General features: G+C 43.0%; 2 protein-coding genes across 3 annotated transcripts in view; one reads left to right on the top strand and one right to left on the bottom strand.

The window, feature by feature from the left end:
* Slc16a14 (solute carrier family 16 member 14) overlaps positions 1-2,076 on the top strand; it is a 24,386-nt gene extending 22,310 nt beyond the window's left edge. For both annotated transcript variants that reach the window (XM_010608116.2, XM_033764674.1), the window contains exon 4: positions 1,309-2,076. In XM_010608116.2, coding sequence (XP_010606418.1) covers positions 1,309-1,460 — 152 coding nt within the window. In that variant the 3' untranslated portion in view covers positions 1,461-2,076. The remainder of the gene's footprint in view (positions 1-1,308) is intronic.
* Positions 2,077-5,602: 3,526 nt separating this feature from the next.
* Positions 5,603-14,470, bottom strand: part of Fbxo36 (F-box protein 36) — a 67,268-nt gene continuing 58,400 nt past the window's right edge. The window contains exons 4-5 of the mRNA XM_010608117.3: positions 10,031-11,309; positions 5,603-5,898 (exon numbers count right to left, since the gene is read on the bottom strand). Of these exons, the coding sequence (XP_010606419.1) occupies positions 11,121-11,309 (189 nt within the window). The 3' untranslated portion in view covers positions 5,603-5,898; positions 10,031-11,120. The remainder of the gene's footprint in view (positions 5,899-10,030; positions 11,310-14,470) is intronic.

Here is a 14,470-nt window from a genome sequence, read left to right as displayed (position 1 = left end):
AAAAAAAAAAAAAAAAAAATTGTCCAGTATAGCTCGGCCCTCTCATTCAGCATCATTAGCTATGTGGGATCTTTGGCATGAGACTGATTCTTAGAATTAATCGGTCAATTAATAGAAATATATTTCATAGTTTCTGGGGCAATTTTTCACATCTTAACATCTCTAGAATTACAGTGTATTTTATAAAGTCCTTAAAAAACATGAAGTCAAAAAAACACTGAGGCATATTTGAATTAAGAAAGATTTTCTTTCGCATTGATATACAAAATAATTCTAGATCAATGTCTTAGAATCCATGCAATTTATAGTAGTAATATACATATCGGTTCTTGGCCTTTTGGCTAAGATCAAGTATAGTAGTGGCCTAATAGGATTATTATATTAATGTGTTAGATTATAATATTTAATTTTTATTTGATCTGGGTATGGTGGCATGAGCCTATAATCCTGTCTACTTGGAGGCTGAGGAAGGAGGATCTGAAAGTTCAAGGCCAATCTGGGCTATAATGAGACTGGTTATTATTATCTGAGACCTTGTCTAACAAAACAGACAACAAGCTTGGCATTGTGGCACTCATCTGTAATCCTGGCACTTAGGAGGTTAAGGCAGGAGGATCACCACAAGTTTGAGACCAGTCTGGGCTACATAGCAAGGTCAAAGCCAGGCTGAACTACGTAGCAAGACCCTGTCTCAACCAAAAAAATGAAGAACAGAAAAAGAACCAAAAAATGGCTATTTGCCAGCCACAGAACTCAGTGCTTATTCCTGGGTTCATCCCCAGCTCTGCAAAATAATAGCAACAGTAATGATACTGTAGGATGCCACTGTGAAATGTGTGAGAGCTCGGGTGTCTGAGGGAGCTTGAGGGCCCCTGAGGATACAACCCCATCATTCAGTGCAGGCACGCGACAGACTCTGTTATAAAAATAATAAATCAGCATGGACGACCACGCATGACCACACAGCTATGCAAGGTCATGTGGCTGTTTTGGCTCCCTGTGTCTCAGAAAAGCTGAGGAAGACACACAGCTCTGGAGCTCTAGGCCTGCAGCTCAAGCTCTCAGGCTGTGAGGCTGCCCTGATGCTGGAAATTAAAGTTTGGTTCCTGCTTCTTTGTAATCTCTGCTCCGTGCCTGTGTTTTCTGGAGGGAACCTCACCTGAGCAGGCCTCCTTTCAGCCCACCAGCCCAACAAATACGTAGTGAATAATGCTTCTAAAAGTATTCGTAATAGGGGTAGGTCCCTGCTTTGTGTTCTCGAGCTTTATCAACTGTGTCACGCTGAGTGTATTCTTTTTTGTTTCTCAGGGTGGATATACGACATCACACAGAAGTATGATTTTTCCTTCTACATCTGTGGCTTGCTCTACACGCTGGGGATCTTCTCCTTACTCGTCCAGCCCTGTGTCCAGATGATAGCTCGAGTCAGGAGAGGACGTGCAGATGGCGCACGTGTCTAAGTGCCATGTGAGGCCCTGTGGATGCCCTCGTGGTGCTCCTGCCTACCTCCCGTGGCTGCTGGGAGGAGCCACTGATGCAGGGCAGCACGCTTCAGAAAGGCCACTGACCCTGCTTCATCTGGAAGCGGCCCTACCTCTCGGTCTGGGAAGAGGCAGTGCTGGAAGGTTTTAAAACGATAGTTTTGAGAGACAACAGCTTCTACATCCTTTAAAACAATTAGTAGAAATGCCCTCAAAACTACTCTCTCTCACCAGGCTCAGTGATGCAATCCTGCAAGGCAACCCTGAGCTACATGGTGAAACCCCGTCTTAAACAATGACAACAAAAACCTGCTCTCTCTTGTCACCCACTGGGATTAGGGCTTTCACTATAAACATAGACAGGGAATAAAAGCTTTTCAACTCAACTACTTCTTTGTAAAGAATCTGCATGCTTCCAAGACATGCAGACAAATGGTTTTCAAGCACAAGAATGCGACTAGATTTCAGAAATAATTATTACAGGGAGTTCTTGATCTACCAGTATAATACAAAGGCAGGCTCCAATTCCAAACATAATACATTTTAATACAATTAAAGAAACACAGTTTAGGGCCAGGGATTTAGCTCAGTGGCATAGCGCCTGCCTCCTGAGTTTGATCCTCAGTACAAAAAAAAAAAAAAAAAAAAAAAAAAAAAGAAAAGAAACAGTTGATATTTTTACAAAAGAATCGTGCAGGAGGATTTATCGCTGTTCCTCTAAGAGATGGTGTATGCCATCAGTTTTAACTCAATTATCCAGTAATAAACAATGACTTCAGTAATAAACTGAATCTTGAGATTTAACAAGTAAATACTGTTAGTGATTTCCTTAACAGAAGCTGTATTTGTATATGCATCCATTGAATCAAGGGCTATGATTGAGGCATTTTTATTCATATCATTGGCCACTGTCTTAGATTATTAGTGTGATCTGAGGCCTTGAACGAGGTTTTCCGAGTTTCACCTGCCCAGTAAACCGATCATAGAACCAATTGCTGGTGGTAAAGTGAGTAGTTATGTGCTCAGCTGACTCATGAGACCGTCGTGGTATGAGGGTAACGAGTGGGTGCCCCTGCTCTAGACGAGAGTGCCCCAGGCCTTGGGGTAGTGGTGACAAATCACTTGTTTCCAGTGTCTCCGTTGTTGCCTGGATCTTTTTTTGCCAGAGCTCAGCACAGTTCTAAAAATACTTCCCTTCACTGATTTCGTACAGGGGATGACTATCATCCACATCGAATAATACCCTTCTCTATCTGAGATGTCTATTTTTCTAAGCCAAACACTTTTCAGACTGCAGAATGTTCTTCCCAGAATCATTATGAAATCTAACTGCCTTACTTGTTTACACGTTACCTTAGAACAATTTAAACGTCTTCTCACAGGGCTGGAGGTGTAGCTTGGGGATTCGAGAGCTTGCTTAGCAGGTGCAAGGCCCTGGTTCCATCCACAGCACCACAAAACATAAGTAAATTTCTCCTTAGGATTTGCTCATCACGCAAAATAAATCCTTTAATGTCACAGCGGTGTGTGGGGTCAAACTCATCTAAAATGAATACAGCCCATTCCCAGTCATCCTTGGCAGTTAGAATAGGAATGCTACTAGGGACTGGGGCCCCAGAATGTTACCCCAAGCCTCATGTTAGCCAGCAGCTTCAGCTGGATTCTGCCAAGCCCTTCCAAGCTGTTAACAAGTAATTAGGCAGACGAGACTCCTTGGGTTCATCTCCATTATTTACCCGCCTCTGAGGTGTAGTGGGAGGGTTGTGTAATGAAAGGACCACCAAAATAACAATAAAAGTAAAAGGCAGCTCATGGGAAGGAAAAACACAAGCATGGCTAATATACACACCATTACCTCCAATGACTTGAGAATTGCCTGTAAATGACTGTACACAATAAATTGCATGTCATATGCTATTCGGTTTAACACAACAAATGTATTTGTTACCATTACGATCTGGGCTCCTATTAAAGAAGCCAGCTTTCCATTTTGATAAAAGTAATCTTAAAAGCGGAGGCAATGCTATGTACATTTACTGAAACATTAGGGGGATTAGATTGCAAGACATATCGTGTGTTCTAAAACTTTCACTACTTTTGTCTTCTGACAACACCAACTTAACAGGAGGCAGTGTTAAATATTTTGAATGGTGCTATTGTGTTCATGCTCACACTGATGGGTTTGCATCATAACTATGACCCAGCTTTAATTCCAGCCAAGTCAGACTGTTCTTGGTCACTTTGTAAAGTTCAGTGACTTACTGTATTTATGGAAGGGGTGACTCCTACCGAATCTGTAGAAGTTTCCATTTTACAAAAATAAGAGTAAGACCTGCTTGCAATATTCATGATGACATCAGAATATTAACGCTAGGAATTACAGCAAATATTTCCTGTTGTTACACACAGTTCTTTGAAGATCTCATAAAGGGTTAATTGTATATTTATATCATGTGCTTTATGGTTTTCCATTCATATTCCCAAGTGATTTTTATTTACATACATCTAAATAAAGTTTGTCCTCTTTAAAGGTGATCGGTGAGTTTTTGTACAAATTATCAGGGTTAGGGCCAGGCGTGGTGACATAAGCCTGTAAGCCCAGAATTTGGGAAACAGAGACAGGACGATTGCCTCAAGTTCGAAGTTAGCTGCCAGCTACACAGGGAGTTTCAGGGCCGGCCTGAACACAAAGTGAGACCCTATCTCAAAAAAAAGAAAAAACAGATTTAAAGAATAAATAAATAAAAATCAGGGAAGTGATGCATGGGGGGGGTTGTTTTGCCTTAAAGGAAGCACTCCTAAAATATAGCTAATAATTGATTATCTATTTGTTTCTTTTACCTGCAACAGTTGTGGTTATAGAACTACCCAGAGGAAATCACCTAGGATGACTTAAGTCTTGAGTCTATTATGTAAAAGTTCAAATTTTGTAATTGAATTTAAATAAATGTATTAAAGGTTATAGTAAAACTGAGGGAAAGAATAAAAACTCTTGCCCATGAGACTTAAACAGTATTAGATCCAAATGTTAAATTTAAAATATACATGGGCTGAGGTTTTAGCTCAGTGGTGCCACTGCCTGCCTCACAAGAACAAGATTCCCAGTTCACTCCCTGGTACAAAAAATAAATAAATAAATAAAATACACATCCAAATGGGATTCAATTTTAATATTTAAAAAAATACATCCAGCTCTATTTTAATCCAGCTATTGCATTTCTAAAATTTTTTCTTCATGTGAATAAACAAATGAAGACTATTTTGCCTTATTGGTTATTATATAAAAGATGGGGGGAAATTACATGCCTGCCAACAGAGAACCGTTAACGTATGGTATTGTCATTGGATGGGATCTAAGGTGGCAAAGAAGGGACAGGACCTCAGCTTGACTTGGACAGGCTTTTGACACTGTTGCAGAAAAGCATTTCAGGATGTGTCCGTGAGAGACACGTGGTGATTATTAGGCAGAGTTGGGAAGTGAGAGAAAATAGGGAAGGGACTTCAGCTTGATGAACTAAACCTCCTACAGAGAGGGTCAGAATGGCCCATTAACAAGGAACAGACCACCTGGGGTGGGCTAGGGTCTGGCAGATCATGGTCTTACTACAGACAGCAAAGTTAGGTAGAAATATTACAGGCAGTCAGACAGAGCTAGGCCCTAGAGAAACTCAGGACAAAGGTAAAATACATTACAACCATGGCCCGAAAGACATCTATTGGAGACTAGGCCTCAAGATAGAGATGAAATGACCAGGCCTGCGTACTTCCTCAAAAGACAAACACTGAGCCTAATGAAGTCTAGATAGATATCTGTAACCCCAGTAACCAAGACCTCCCCAACTATCATTCCCTAGAAAAAGTCTGTTCTTTCTATGTACACGTGTTACATAACTTGTTCCCCCATTGGATCACTATTACCTAAGCGACTTACTTGTAACCTTATTGGTTGTTCATAGTCATGACCCCCGCTGTACCCGTGTGGTTTTTGCTCTGTAAAACTTCCCTGGAAAGTGGGATCTTTGGTTACCCATTGGGGTCCCCTCTCCCTCAGGAGTTATCCTCTCAATAAATATTTTCCTACTCTTAACCTCTGTGGTTCCTAGAATTCATTCTTTGGTTGGAGAACACAAACTCAGCATATCAGACATCTAATAGGTATGAAGATTAATATTTTCCTATTTCATCTCCTTATCAGTCTTGTCAGTCTTAGGTCTAGTTTTGCAAGGCAGCTTCAGAAATGTCCTTATCACTGAATCCTGGCTCCATGCTATGACTGTTTCTGCTTAGAGCAGTCTCAGGTTTGTAGCGGCTCTGCTGGAATCCAAGGTCATCATCAGTTAAGGCAATGACTGGAGACTTCTGCAGGCTTATGTGTAGTTGAAGGTCTGTATCGATCCCTTATTTCGACGTCTTCAGCCTTGATGAGGATGAGACAGGTTACATAAATGTAGGACCAATCAGACTTTCACTGCCAGCTTTTTAGAGACACTCCCTAAACGATCAATATGCCTGTCTGTAAAGCTGAGCAAGGATCTGACCAAACAAAGGAGACCGATGCAAACTAAGTCTTTTTTTTTTTTTAATTCCCCTTGGAGTTACCCATTACTGTATCTGCAGACCGAGGTAAAGAGTCTATTTCCCCAAAAGCAGTTTCTAGGTTCCTCACAGCGGCAGAGGAAAATACAAGACGTTAATGAGTAACAGGTGAAGGGCCCAGCAGGGAGTTTGTCCTCCATCCTTATGGTGTCCCTGACCATCTCAGTATAGCTAACTACACAGTAAATGTATGTAATTATTTTGGGGGAAAAAAAGATCAATCCACAAGTGGAATTAAGAAACAGTCTTCAGTCTTTTCTTCTTGACACACACAAAAAAGCAAGATGGAATAATATGTTTGATACGCTTACAATTATGTTTTTGTTAGCAACCAAAACAAAAGGTCATTCATATATACCAAAGCTTATATATGTATTGAACATGTCTGAAAGAGAATGAGTAGCTGTAGACTTGTGTCAGCTTGATTGATTTGAGTGCCGCCGGATTCAAGAAGCGCACTTCCGGGTTGTCTGGGCGGGGTGAGGAGGCGTGGCCTCCTGGCCTGTCTAGTACCTGGGTCTTTCCTCTCTGGTGCGGTCCCTTTGCTCTGCTTCCCAGCCCGTCCCACCGTGATGACGCTGTCTGGGCGTCAGTCAACCGTAAGTTCAGTCCACTGAAGCCCTGAGCCAAATTAAACCTCTCCTCCTTTAAACTGTGGATAGCAGGAACTGAGTTTCAGTGACGAGAAAGCTGACTGATATAAAACACAACATAGCCAGGCGTGGTGGTGCACGCCTGTAATCCCAGCACTCGGGAGGCTGAGGCAGGAGGATCGCTGTGAGTTCGAGACCAGCCTGGACTACATAGTGAGTTCCAGGTCAGTCTCAACTACATAGTGAGACCCTGTCTCAAAAAACAAAACAAAACAAAACAAGATAACCAATAGTCAGCCCTCAGAAAGAAAATCGGAGGGCAAGGTGGGAATCCAAAACTACTGTAAATGTGTCTTCTTGGACCCACTTAACACAGAGAATTAGAACCTTGGGGAGTGCGATGAATATATGCCTTATCTGAAAGTTCATCAGTTGATTGTTACGTTCACTAAAATTGGAGGCTCACTCTCAGCTTTTTCAAGAGCCCAACGTTGCAATCAGTTTCAGATACCTGTCCTGACGCCCTCACATTATTTCCTTTCGTGCAGCATCTTGGTCAGTTACTATCTGTGGAGCTCTCCTGGTGTATAACACTTTGCTTCTGTCAAGTCTTTCCGCTTACTTCTACTTCTTTTGATCAGCAAAAGTAACAAGGGGTTCTACAAGTGCAAGGCAGGCTGGTACAAAGTCCTGCCCTTGAGTAGCCTGTATGCTCTCAGTAAGCCCCTATTACAGCCACCATGAGTGACAAACTCAGCAAAGCTAAGGGAAATTTGACCTGTTTAAATGAAACCGTAATTGACAAAAACTCGAGGCATTAAAAAAAAACAACAACAACAGAGCTATCACTAGGAATAACTCCTTGTCAAATGAAAGTCACAAACTACAAGTGCTATACTTGTAGTTCTCAAACTCTTGGGTCACAAGTCTTTACGCCCTGAAAAACGAGGTTGGGGGTGGCTCTGTGGTACAGTGCTTGTCTAGTACAGTGAAGCTCTGGGTTTGACCCCCAGAACAAAAGAAAGAAAAGAAAGCAATGAGGACCTAAGGATATTTTGTTTTTGCACGCTGTGCCAGTGATATTTACACTGGAAATCAAAAGTAAAGTTTTTAAATATTTATATATTATTTTACTTTAAAATAATGACTTTCGTTAATAAGTAACTTTTAGGAAAAGAATATTTATTAAAAAATTAGGAAGAATGGTAGCTTTGTTCTACATTTCTTTGAAAAATCTCATTAATGGCTATTGTCTTAATAGACAGCTGGACCCTCATTTGGGCTTCTGTAAATACATAAATAGTTTTGATGCCACACTTGACAATTATATTTCCTAAAAGTTAGTGAATTCTGAGTCCATGCTAATGAGTTTCTTGTACAATGTTACATTAAATCCATTGATTTAAAGCCAGGTGTGGTGGTACATTCCTGTAATCCCAGCATTTTAGAGGCTGAGGCAAGAGAACCACAGAGAGCCAACACACTAAGTGATTTAACCTAAACTCCGAGGGGGATCTTTAGCCTGCCTATAATTTTAAAACATGTGCTTTGGACCAGGCATGGTGGCACACACCTATAATACCAGCACTTGGGAGGCTGAGGCAGGAGGATCGCCACAAATTCCAGGCAAGCCTGGGCTACATAGTGAGACTCTGTCTGAAAAAAAGAAAAATATGAAAAACAAAAACCATCATGCTTTGGTCATCTGGAAACTACTGGTTCATTGAGTTTGTTGATCTTCCAAATGTTTTTTTTCATATCATACAGTTACTGTGTATATAAAAATCATAGTTGTTCCATTTATGTGAAATGTCCTGAAATGGCAAATTCAGAGACTGAAAGTGGTGGCCAGCGGCTCAGGCAGAGGGGCAGGGAATGACTGCCAGCCAGCACCGTGTCTCTTGTTGGTGTGCTAAGAATGTTCTGGAACTAGAGAATGCTGACAGGTGCACAACCTTGTGAATAGATGAGAATCACTGAATTGTACTTCAAAAGAGTGAACTTGATGGTCTGCGGATCATATTTCAATTTTTTAGAAATTGGCTGTGGTAAAATTACCACCAATCTCTTTAGAAAAGTACTTTAGCACTGAAAAATACTTAGGCATGAGAAACTAGACAAGCTGAGGGAGGCTGATGTAAGTTCTCCAAAATTCTAATTTCCTTTTGAAAGCTAGAGTAGTATTGTTGCCGGCAAATACTGCACTTGTTTTCCTGGAAGGGTCAGCCTGGTTGTCAACATGTCTACCAAATGTAAACATGGTGTTTCATGGAAAAAGCAGATCAGCTTGTGGCTCGGGCTCACGGCTGCTTTTCAAGACAAGTTGTGAGATTTGTGGTGGTCATGCTTTATGCTTACTTCCCATTTTGCCATACAGATTATTAAGAAGCTATAAGCTCAAGGGTAAAGACTGAATAAAAGTTAAGGACTTTCACCGTTTCGTTGAGGATATCTGTAAGCAAATGTAGCTATTGTTAGGCTGCAGTTGCACAGAACATCATGGCCCTGGTTCCTTTTGGGGTCTCTGTTTTGACTCCAGCTAAAGGCATCAGCAGTTTCACTTACTTTTCTCATTCCTAAGACAAAAACCCGACCCCCAAAGTTAAAGGAGGAAAGGTTGATGCAGCTCACAGACTGTAGAGGTTTCAGTTCATAGTTGTCTGGCTCTAAGGCAGGGTGGCATTGTCCCAGGCAAAGAGGCAGGTGAGACCAAGCAAGGGGCCTTCGGAGCTTCTTTCTGCCCCTTTCAAACTCTATCCAGGCTACAGGGATTAGGGCAGTGCAAAAACAATCAGTGGACTGGTTTAGTGACCACACACCCTTAATCCCAGTGCACACACTCTAGATCCAGCCACCTCTGAAAAGGCCCCACCTATGAATAAGGCTTTGAGGGGACAGCTAGACCCAAACCGTAACACTCACCATTGCTTTTGTACCACCAGAACCAGTACCAATGTGGTTGCTCAGGGATCAATCAGAAGAGTTATTCAGAACTTTAACTGTTTCAACACCACTGTGTTTACTTCCAAGCACTCCTCACTGCTGAGACCAAATTAACACAAGTCATATCTACTGATCTGGTCATTTGTAAGACAACAGTACTGGGCCAGGGATTTAGCTCAGTGGTGTTGCTGCCTGCATTGCAAGTGCATGGTCCCAAGTTTGATCCCTGGTACAAAAAAAAAAAAAAAAAAAAAAGGTATACAACAGTATAGCTCCACAGAGAAGATACTAACTGGGCCTCCATATTTGCAGCTAAATCTTTATCAGACAAGCTTCTGTGTCATTAGAAAGTGGCACTCATATGGTCTCTTTGGCTGACTTCCCACCCAGCAGTGTTGGCTGAATAGGCTTGGGTACCTTGCCTGAAGAATTCAGGGCAGCAGCTAAGCCTGGGTGGTTCTCCAGCGGCCTTTTCATTCCTGGGTTGCACAGCTGTAACAATCAGTGTATGATCTTTGCAAACCCCATGACGTCTACATTTGAAGTATCCCTTTCTTCTTTAAACTCTAAATGACTTCTCTCAAAATGATGCCTGGGCTACATCGTGAGTTCAAGGCCATCCTGGAATACATAGCAAGACCCTGTTTCAAAAAACCAAACCAAAACAAGAAAAACAGGATGATTAGGTCACAGAACATCCTGGGAACACACTCTCAGGAAGGTGTGGAGTTCTGCAGCCATGCACAGGGGATAGACCTGGCGTCCTGGGCCCATGAGGATGGACCCTAAATACAAACTGAACAAAGGTGAGAAGGCAGCTGCACCCACCCAAAGCATCTCCTGTGGCACCTGCTCCCGTGTGTGGCTGTTAAGCTTGGTGTGTCAACTTGACTGTCTTGGGAGCCGCCAAAGGGATTAGTAAAGCATTTTCTGGTGCTCCTGCTGGGTCATGAGGGCATGACCTTGAGTACTCTACATGGTCCCAGGCCCTTCTGTATGCTGTTTCTGTCTTGCAGCCAGCCCACCATGAACTGAATCATCTGAAACCATGAGTCAAACTAAACCTCTCCCCCTAAGTTGTGGGTAGAGGGCACTGTGCCCAGCAATGGGAGAGTGACGAATATGTCACGACACCAGGACAAATTCAAAAACCAGTTACCCTTTCAAATGCTCAGATAAAATAGTGATCTGTAGTCGTTGTTTATACGCAGCAGAAGCTCGTCCTATGGGTTTCGGGGGTGAGGAGTATTGGGAAGACAGTGGTCTGAGAGGCTTCCTGTCTTTCCACCCGTGCTCCAGGCCTGAGCTTTGACATCTGAGGTTGACAGCGATGGTGGTTCGAGAAAGGCACTGGTGACTCGGTTCGGCTGCATTTGTGCACAGACCCTCTAGGGTTTTTCCAGATGACTCCAGAATCATTTTCATTTCTTTTAAGCAAGAGATTCCGACCCTGAAGGGAAGAACAGCCATGCCTCAGCTCCCAGTGGGTAGGTAGGAAAAGGTGTCCCTAAAGTAGCATCTGTCGCTGGCTTTCCCGTCTCTGCTTCCTCTTACGGAGTTGCCGCTGCAGCTGGAGCTTGTTGGTGAAAAACATCTGTCTCCAGCCCATGTCCTCCGCCAGGGCCCTCATGTCGGGAGTGATAGTGTCACAGGCCGACTGAACTATCCGCTCCCACAGGACGTCGGACTTGCACAGCTGTGGGTGGACAAAGCCAGAGGTGGGTTAGGGCCGTCCACTCACCTGCACAGCCATGATTACGCTCCTGCCACCTGCAGGTGGGTGCAGAGAGGTGTGCCAGACTCTGCACAAGATTCCGCCCCAAGAAACCTCTTTCTGAAAAGAGGCAAATGCACAAATACCCAAGAGCAAGAGGGTAAAGCAATGTTTGATCAGTAGAACAAAGCAGCTCCTGATCTCGTTTAGGATGCAAAATACAAGACAGTTACAGGTAATATGACTGCAGATACAATATTGCATCTTTTATTTCCAGTTACCCACATGATGGAGGGTAGCGATGGTGTGGTCAGTGCCCTGTTACGCTGTTTGGATCACTTTACTTGGAATGCTGGGAATGGAACACGGGGCATTGCACACACTGAGCAACTGTGGTACTACTGAACCTCACCCCAGCCATGAAATTCATTTGATTTTTGTTTTTCTTTATGGCACTGAGGATGGAACCCAGGGCCTTGCACATGCTAGGTCAACACTCCAGCTCTGCACTCATTTCAAACCCTCAGTGAGGTCAGCCCTGAACATCCTGGGTGTGAACATACTACAGCTCTGCTCCCTAAGAGCTGTTCAGTGGTGAGCTGCATAAAATGAAGACAGCAGCCCCTGGACTCTGCAACCAGCATGTCTAGAATCCACCGCTTCCTGGTGCCAGGATTCCACCCACAAGTTTTGCTCTGAGTCCTCTGGCCACGTGACACGGCACCAATCTCCAGAGCAGACTTGAAGGTTCTGCCTGCCCCACAGACTGGCTGGCACAAGAATGGCAGGGTGAGCTTTTCTAGGGAGTAACTTTCTTTCTTCTTTCTTCCTCCTTCCCTCCCTCCCTCTCTCCCTTCCTTCCTTCTTTTCTTTCTTTGAGACAGGGTCTGGAACTCATTGTGTAGCCTAGGCTAGCCTTAAACACAGTGGCAATCCTCCTGCCTCTGCCTCCAGACTGCTGAGTTTATAGGTGTAATTTTGGTGAAACATTCATCTGTGCTCTTAGGGCTTTAATTAAGGTTCCCATGGTTAAGAACATCTCCAGCTCATTATCTGTACAAGGCTATTTTACTTTCTTTCTAAGTTCAAAGCTGTCAAAGTTCAGCTTGATTTGCCCAAGATTTCATTATATTATTTTCTCACTTGGCACCATTAATTAAAGCAACTATTCTTTTTTTTTTTGAGTATAGGGAATCGAACTCAGGACTTTGTGCTTTCGAGGCAGGTGTGGTGTATTCCTGCCTTGCAGATGCTTTCTGCTCACAGATGCCTCCATGTGGCCAGGAAGCTCGTACTTTTAAAGTGATAGGCTGCCCTTGTGGTACCTGTTGCTATAGTACCTGTTGCTATAGTGACTGAGGGAACCAAAGCGTCCCTTGACTTAACTCCTCCTAAGAAAGGTCAGAACTTTCTTATATTCTCCAGTACCGAGGCAGACAAGTTAACAAGCAAATATACTCCATCGGAACCCTGGCTCTGCCACTTAATAATTAAGTAATCCTGGACCTACTAACTTCTCTGCTCCTGTCTCCATCCCTGATCCCGTATTTGGTCATCTGAGGAGTAGGCAGAAGCGATTCAGAACACTGGCTTGGAGTTTGACTGCCTGGGCTCGACACCTGGCTCCAATGCGTACTATCTGTGTGCTTTATCTAAACCCCTCTCCCCTTATAGAATCAGGACAAAGCTGGGCTTAGTGGCATGCGCCTGTAATCCTAATGTTCTTGGGGACTGAGTTAGGAGGACTGCAAGCTCAAATCAAGCCAAGCCTGGACTACTTAGCAAGATCCTGTCACAGTACTTAAAAAAAAAAAAAAATCAGGGCAAGTTGGTGCCTACTGTCCACCCTACATAACTGTTGTGAGGACAACCTTGGATCATGTTCTAGACATTCAACAAACAGTAGTTAACCTTTAATGCTATATGAGTTAGACGTAACATGTGTAAAATCCCTGGGATATAGGTAATTAGTGAGCAGGACCGGGAGACAGAACAGAGTATTACCATACCCAGTTCTCAGAAGACTCCAGAAAGAAAGGTCCCGCAGGCCGGTAGCTGCCAGCTGGACATTCACTTGCTAAGACTGGGAGTCTGGGAAGGCCAGGAAAAGCCACAGATTCAGAGGATGAAAAATCAGAAGTCAGATACAAAGACAAATCATGGCCGATGAATTTGTGCTCACAGAATTTAAGCCAGGGCAAGTGTACTTTCTCTTTGGCATTCATCGTGTAGATAAGCCTGAAGTACCAAATCATCTCTCTGCCCATCTGAGAAGACATGTCTTCAAAACCTTATTTGCCAGACATGGGGAACATTGAAAAAGGCAGAATTGCAACCAATGAGCTATACAATGTGCTCTGGGCTGAGGATGGAATGAAACTAAAAAGCCCAAACTGGGCCTTGGTTTTTGTTTTGTTTTGTTTTGTTTTATGACAATCAGGAATTATTTTTATTTTTCAGTGTGATCAACAGTCATTTGATTTTTTTTTTTTTAACCCGGAATCAAACTTGGGACCTTGCACTTGTGAGGCAGGCACTGGAACCACTGAGCTGAATCCCCGGCCCTACAGTCATTTGATTTTCTTTCCTAAGAGTGAAGCTGAAGTGAAGCTGGGAATCGTGCCTGTATTCCCCGCATTCAGAAGGCTGAGGTAGTCCACTACATGGGGAGTTCCTGCCCTCAAAAAAAAAAAAAAGTAAAACTGACTGAGAAACAAGTGCTAAAGGGTTAGAATACAGAAGGAGACACTCAAAGTAATAAAGCCGAATGGCAAGATATAAAATCAACACACAAAATATAATAGCACTCCTGTACACCAACAATGAACCCACCTAAAAAGGAAATAAACAGTTCCATTCACAATAGCTTAAAAAATACTAAATACCTAGGAATCGACCTAACGAGGTGAAAGGCCTCCATTATAAAAATTATAGAACTCCAAAGAAAGAAATTGAAAGGGACATTAGAAAATGGAAGGAGAGCTGGGGGTGGTGCTGCACACCTGTAATCCTAGCACTTGGGAGGCTGAGGCAGGAGGATTGCTGGGAGTTTGAGGCTACCCTGGGCTACATAGTGAGTTCAAGGGCAGCCTAAAACTACATAGCAAGACCCTGTCTCAAAAAAAAAAAAAAAAAAGTAAAAA

Source organism: Fukomys damarensis, unplaced genomic scaffold (assembly GCF_012274545.1).
Source record: "Fukomys damarensis isolate Sample0158 unplaced genomic scaffold, DMR_v1.0_HiC HiC_scaffold_16, whole genome shotgun sequence".
Taxonomy (NCBI): Eukaryota; Metazoa; Chordata; class Mammalia; order Rodentia; family Bathyergidae; genus Fukomys; species Fukomys damarensis.
This window is presented reverse-complemented; position numbering and strand designations above follow the sequence as displayed.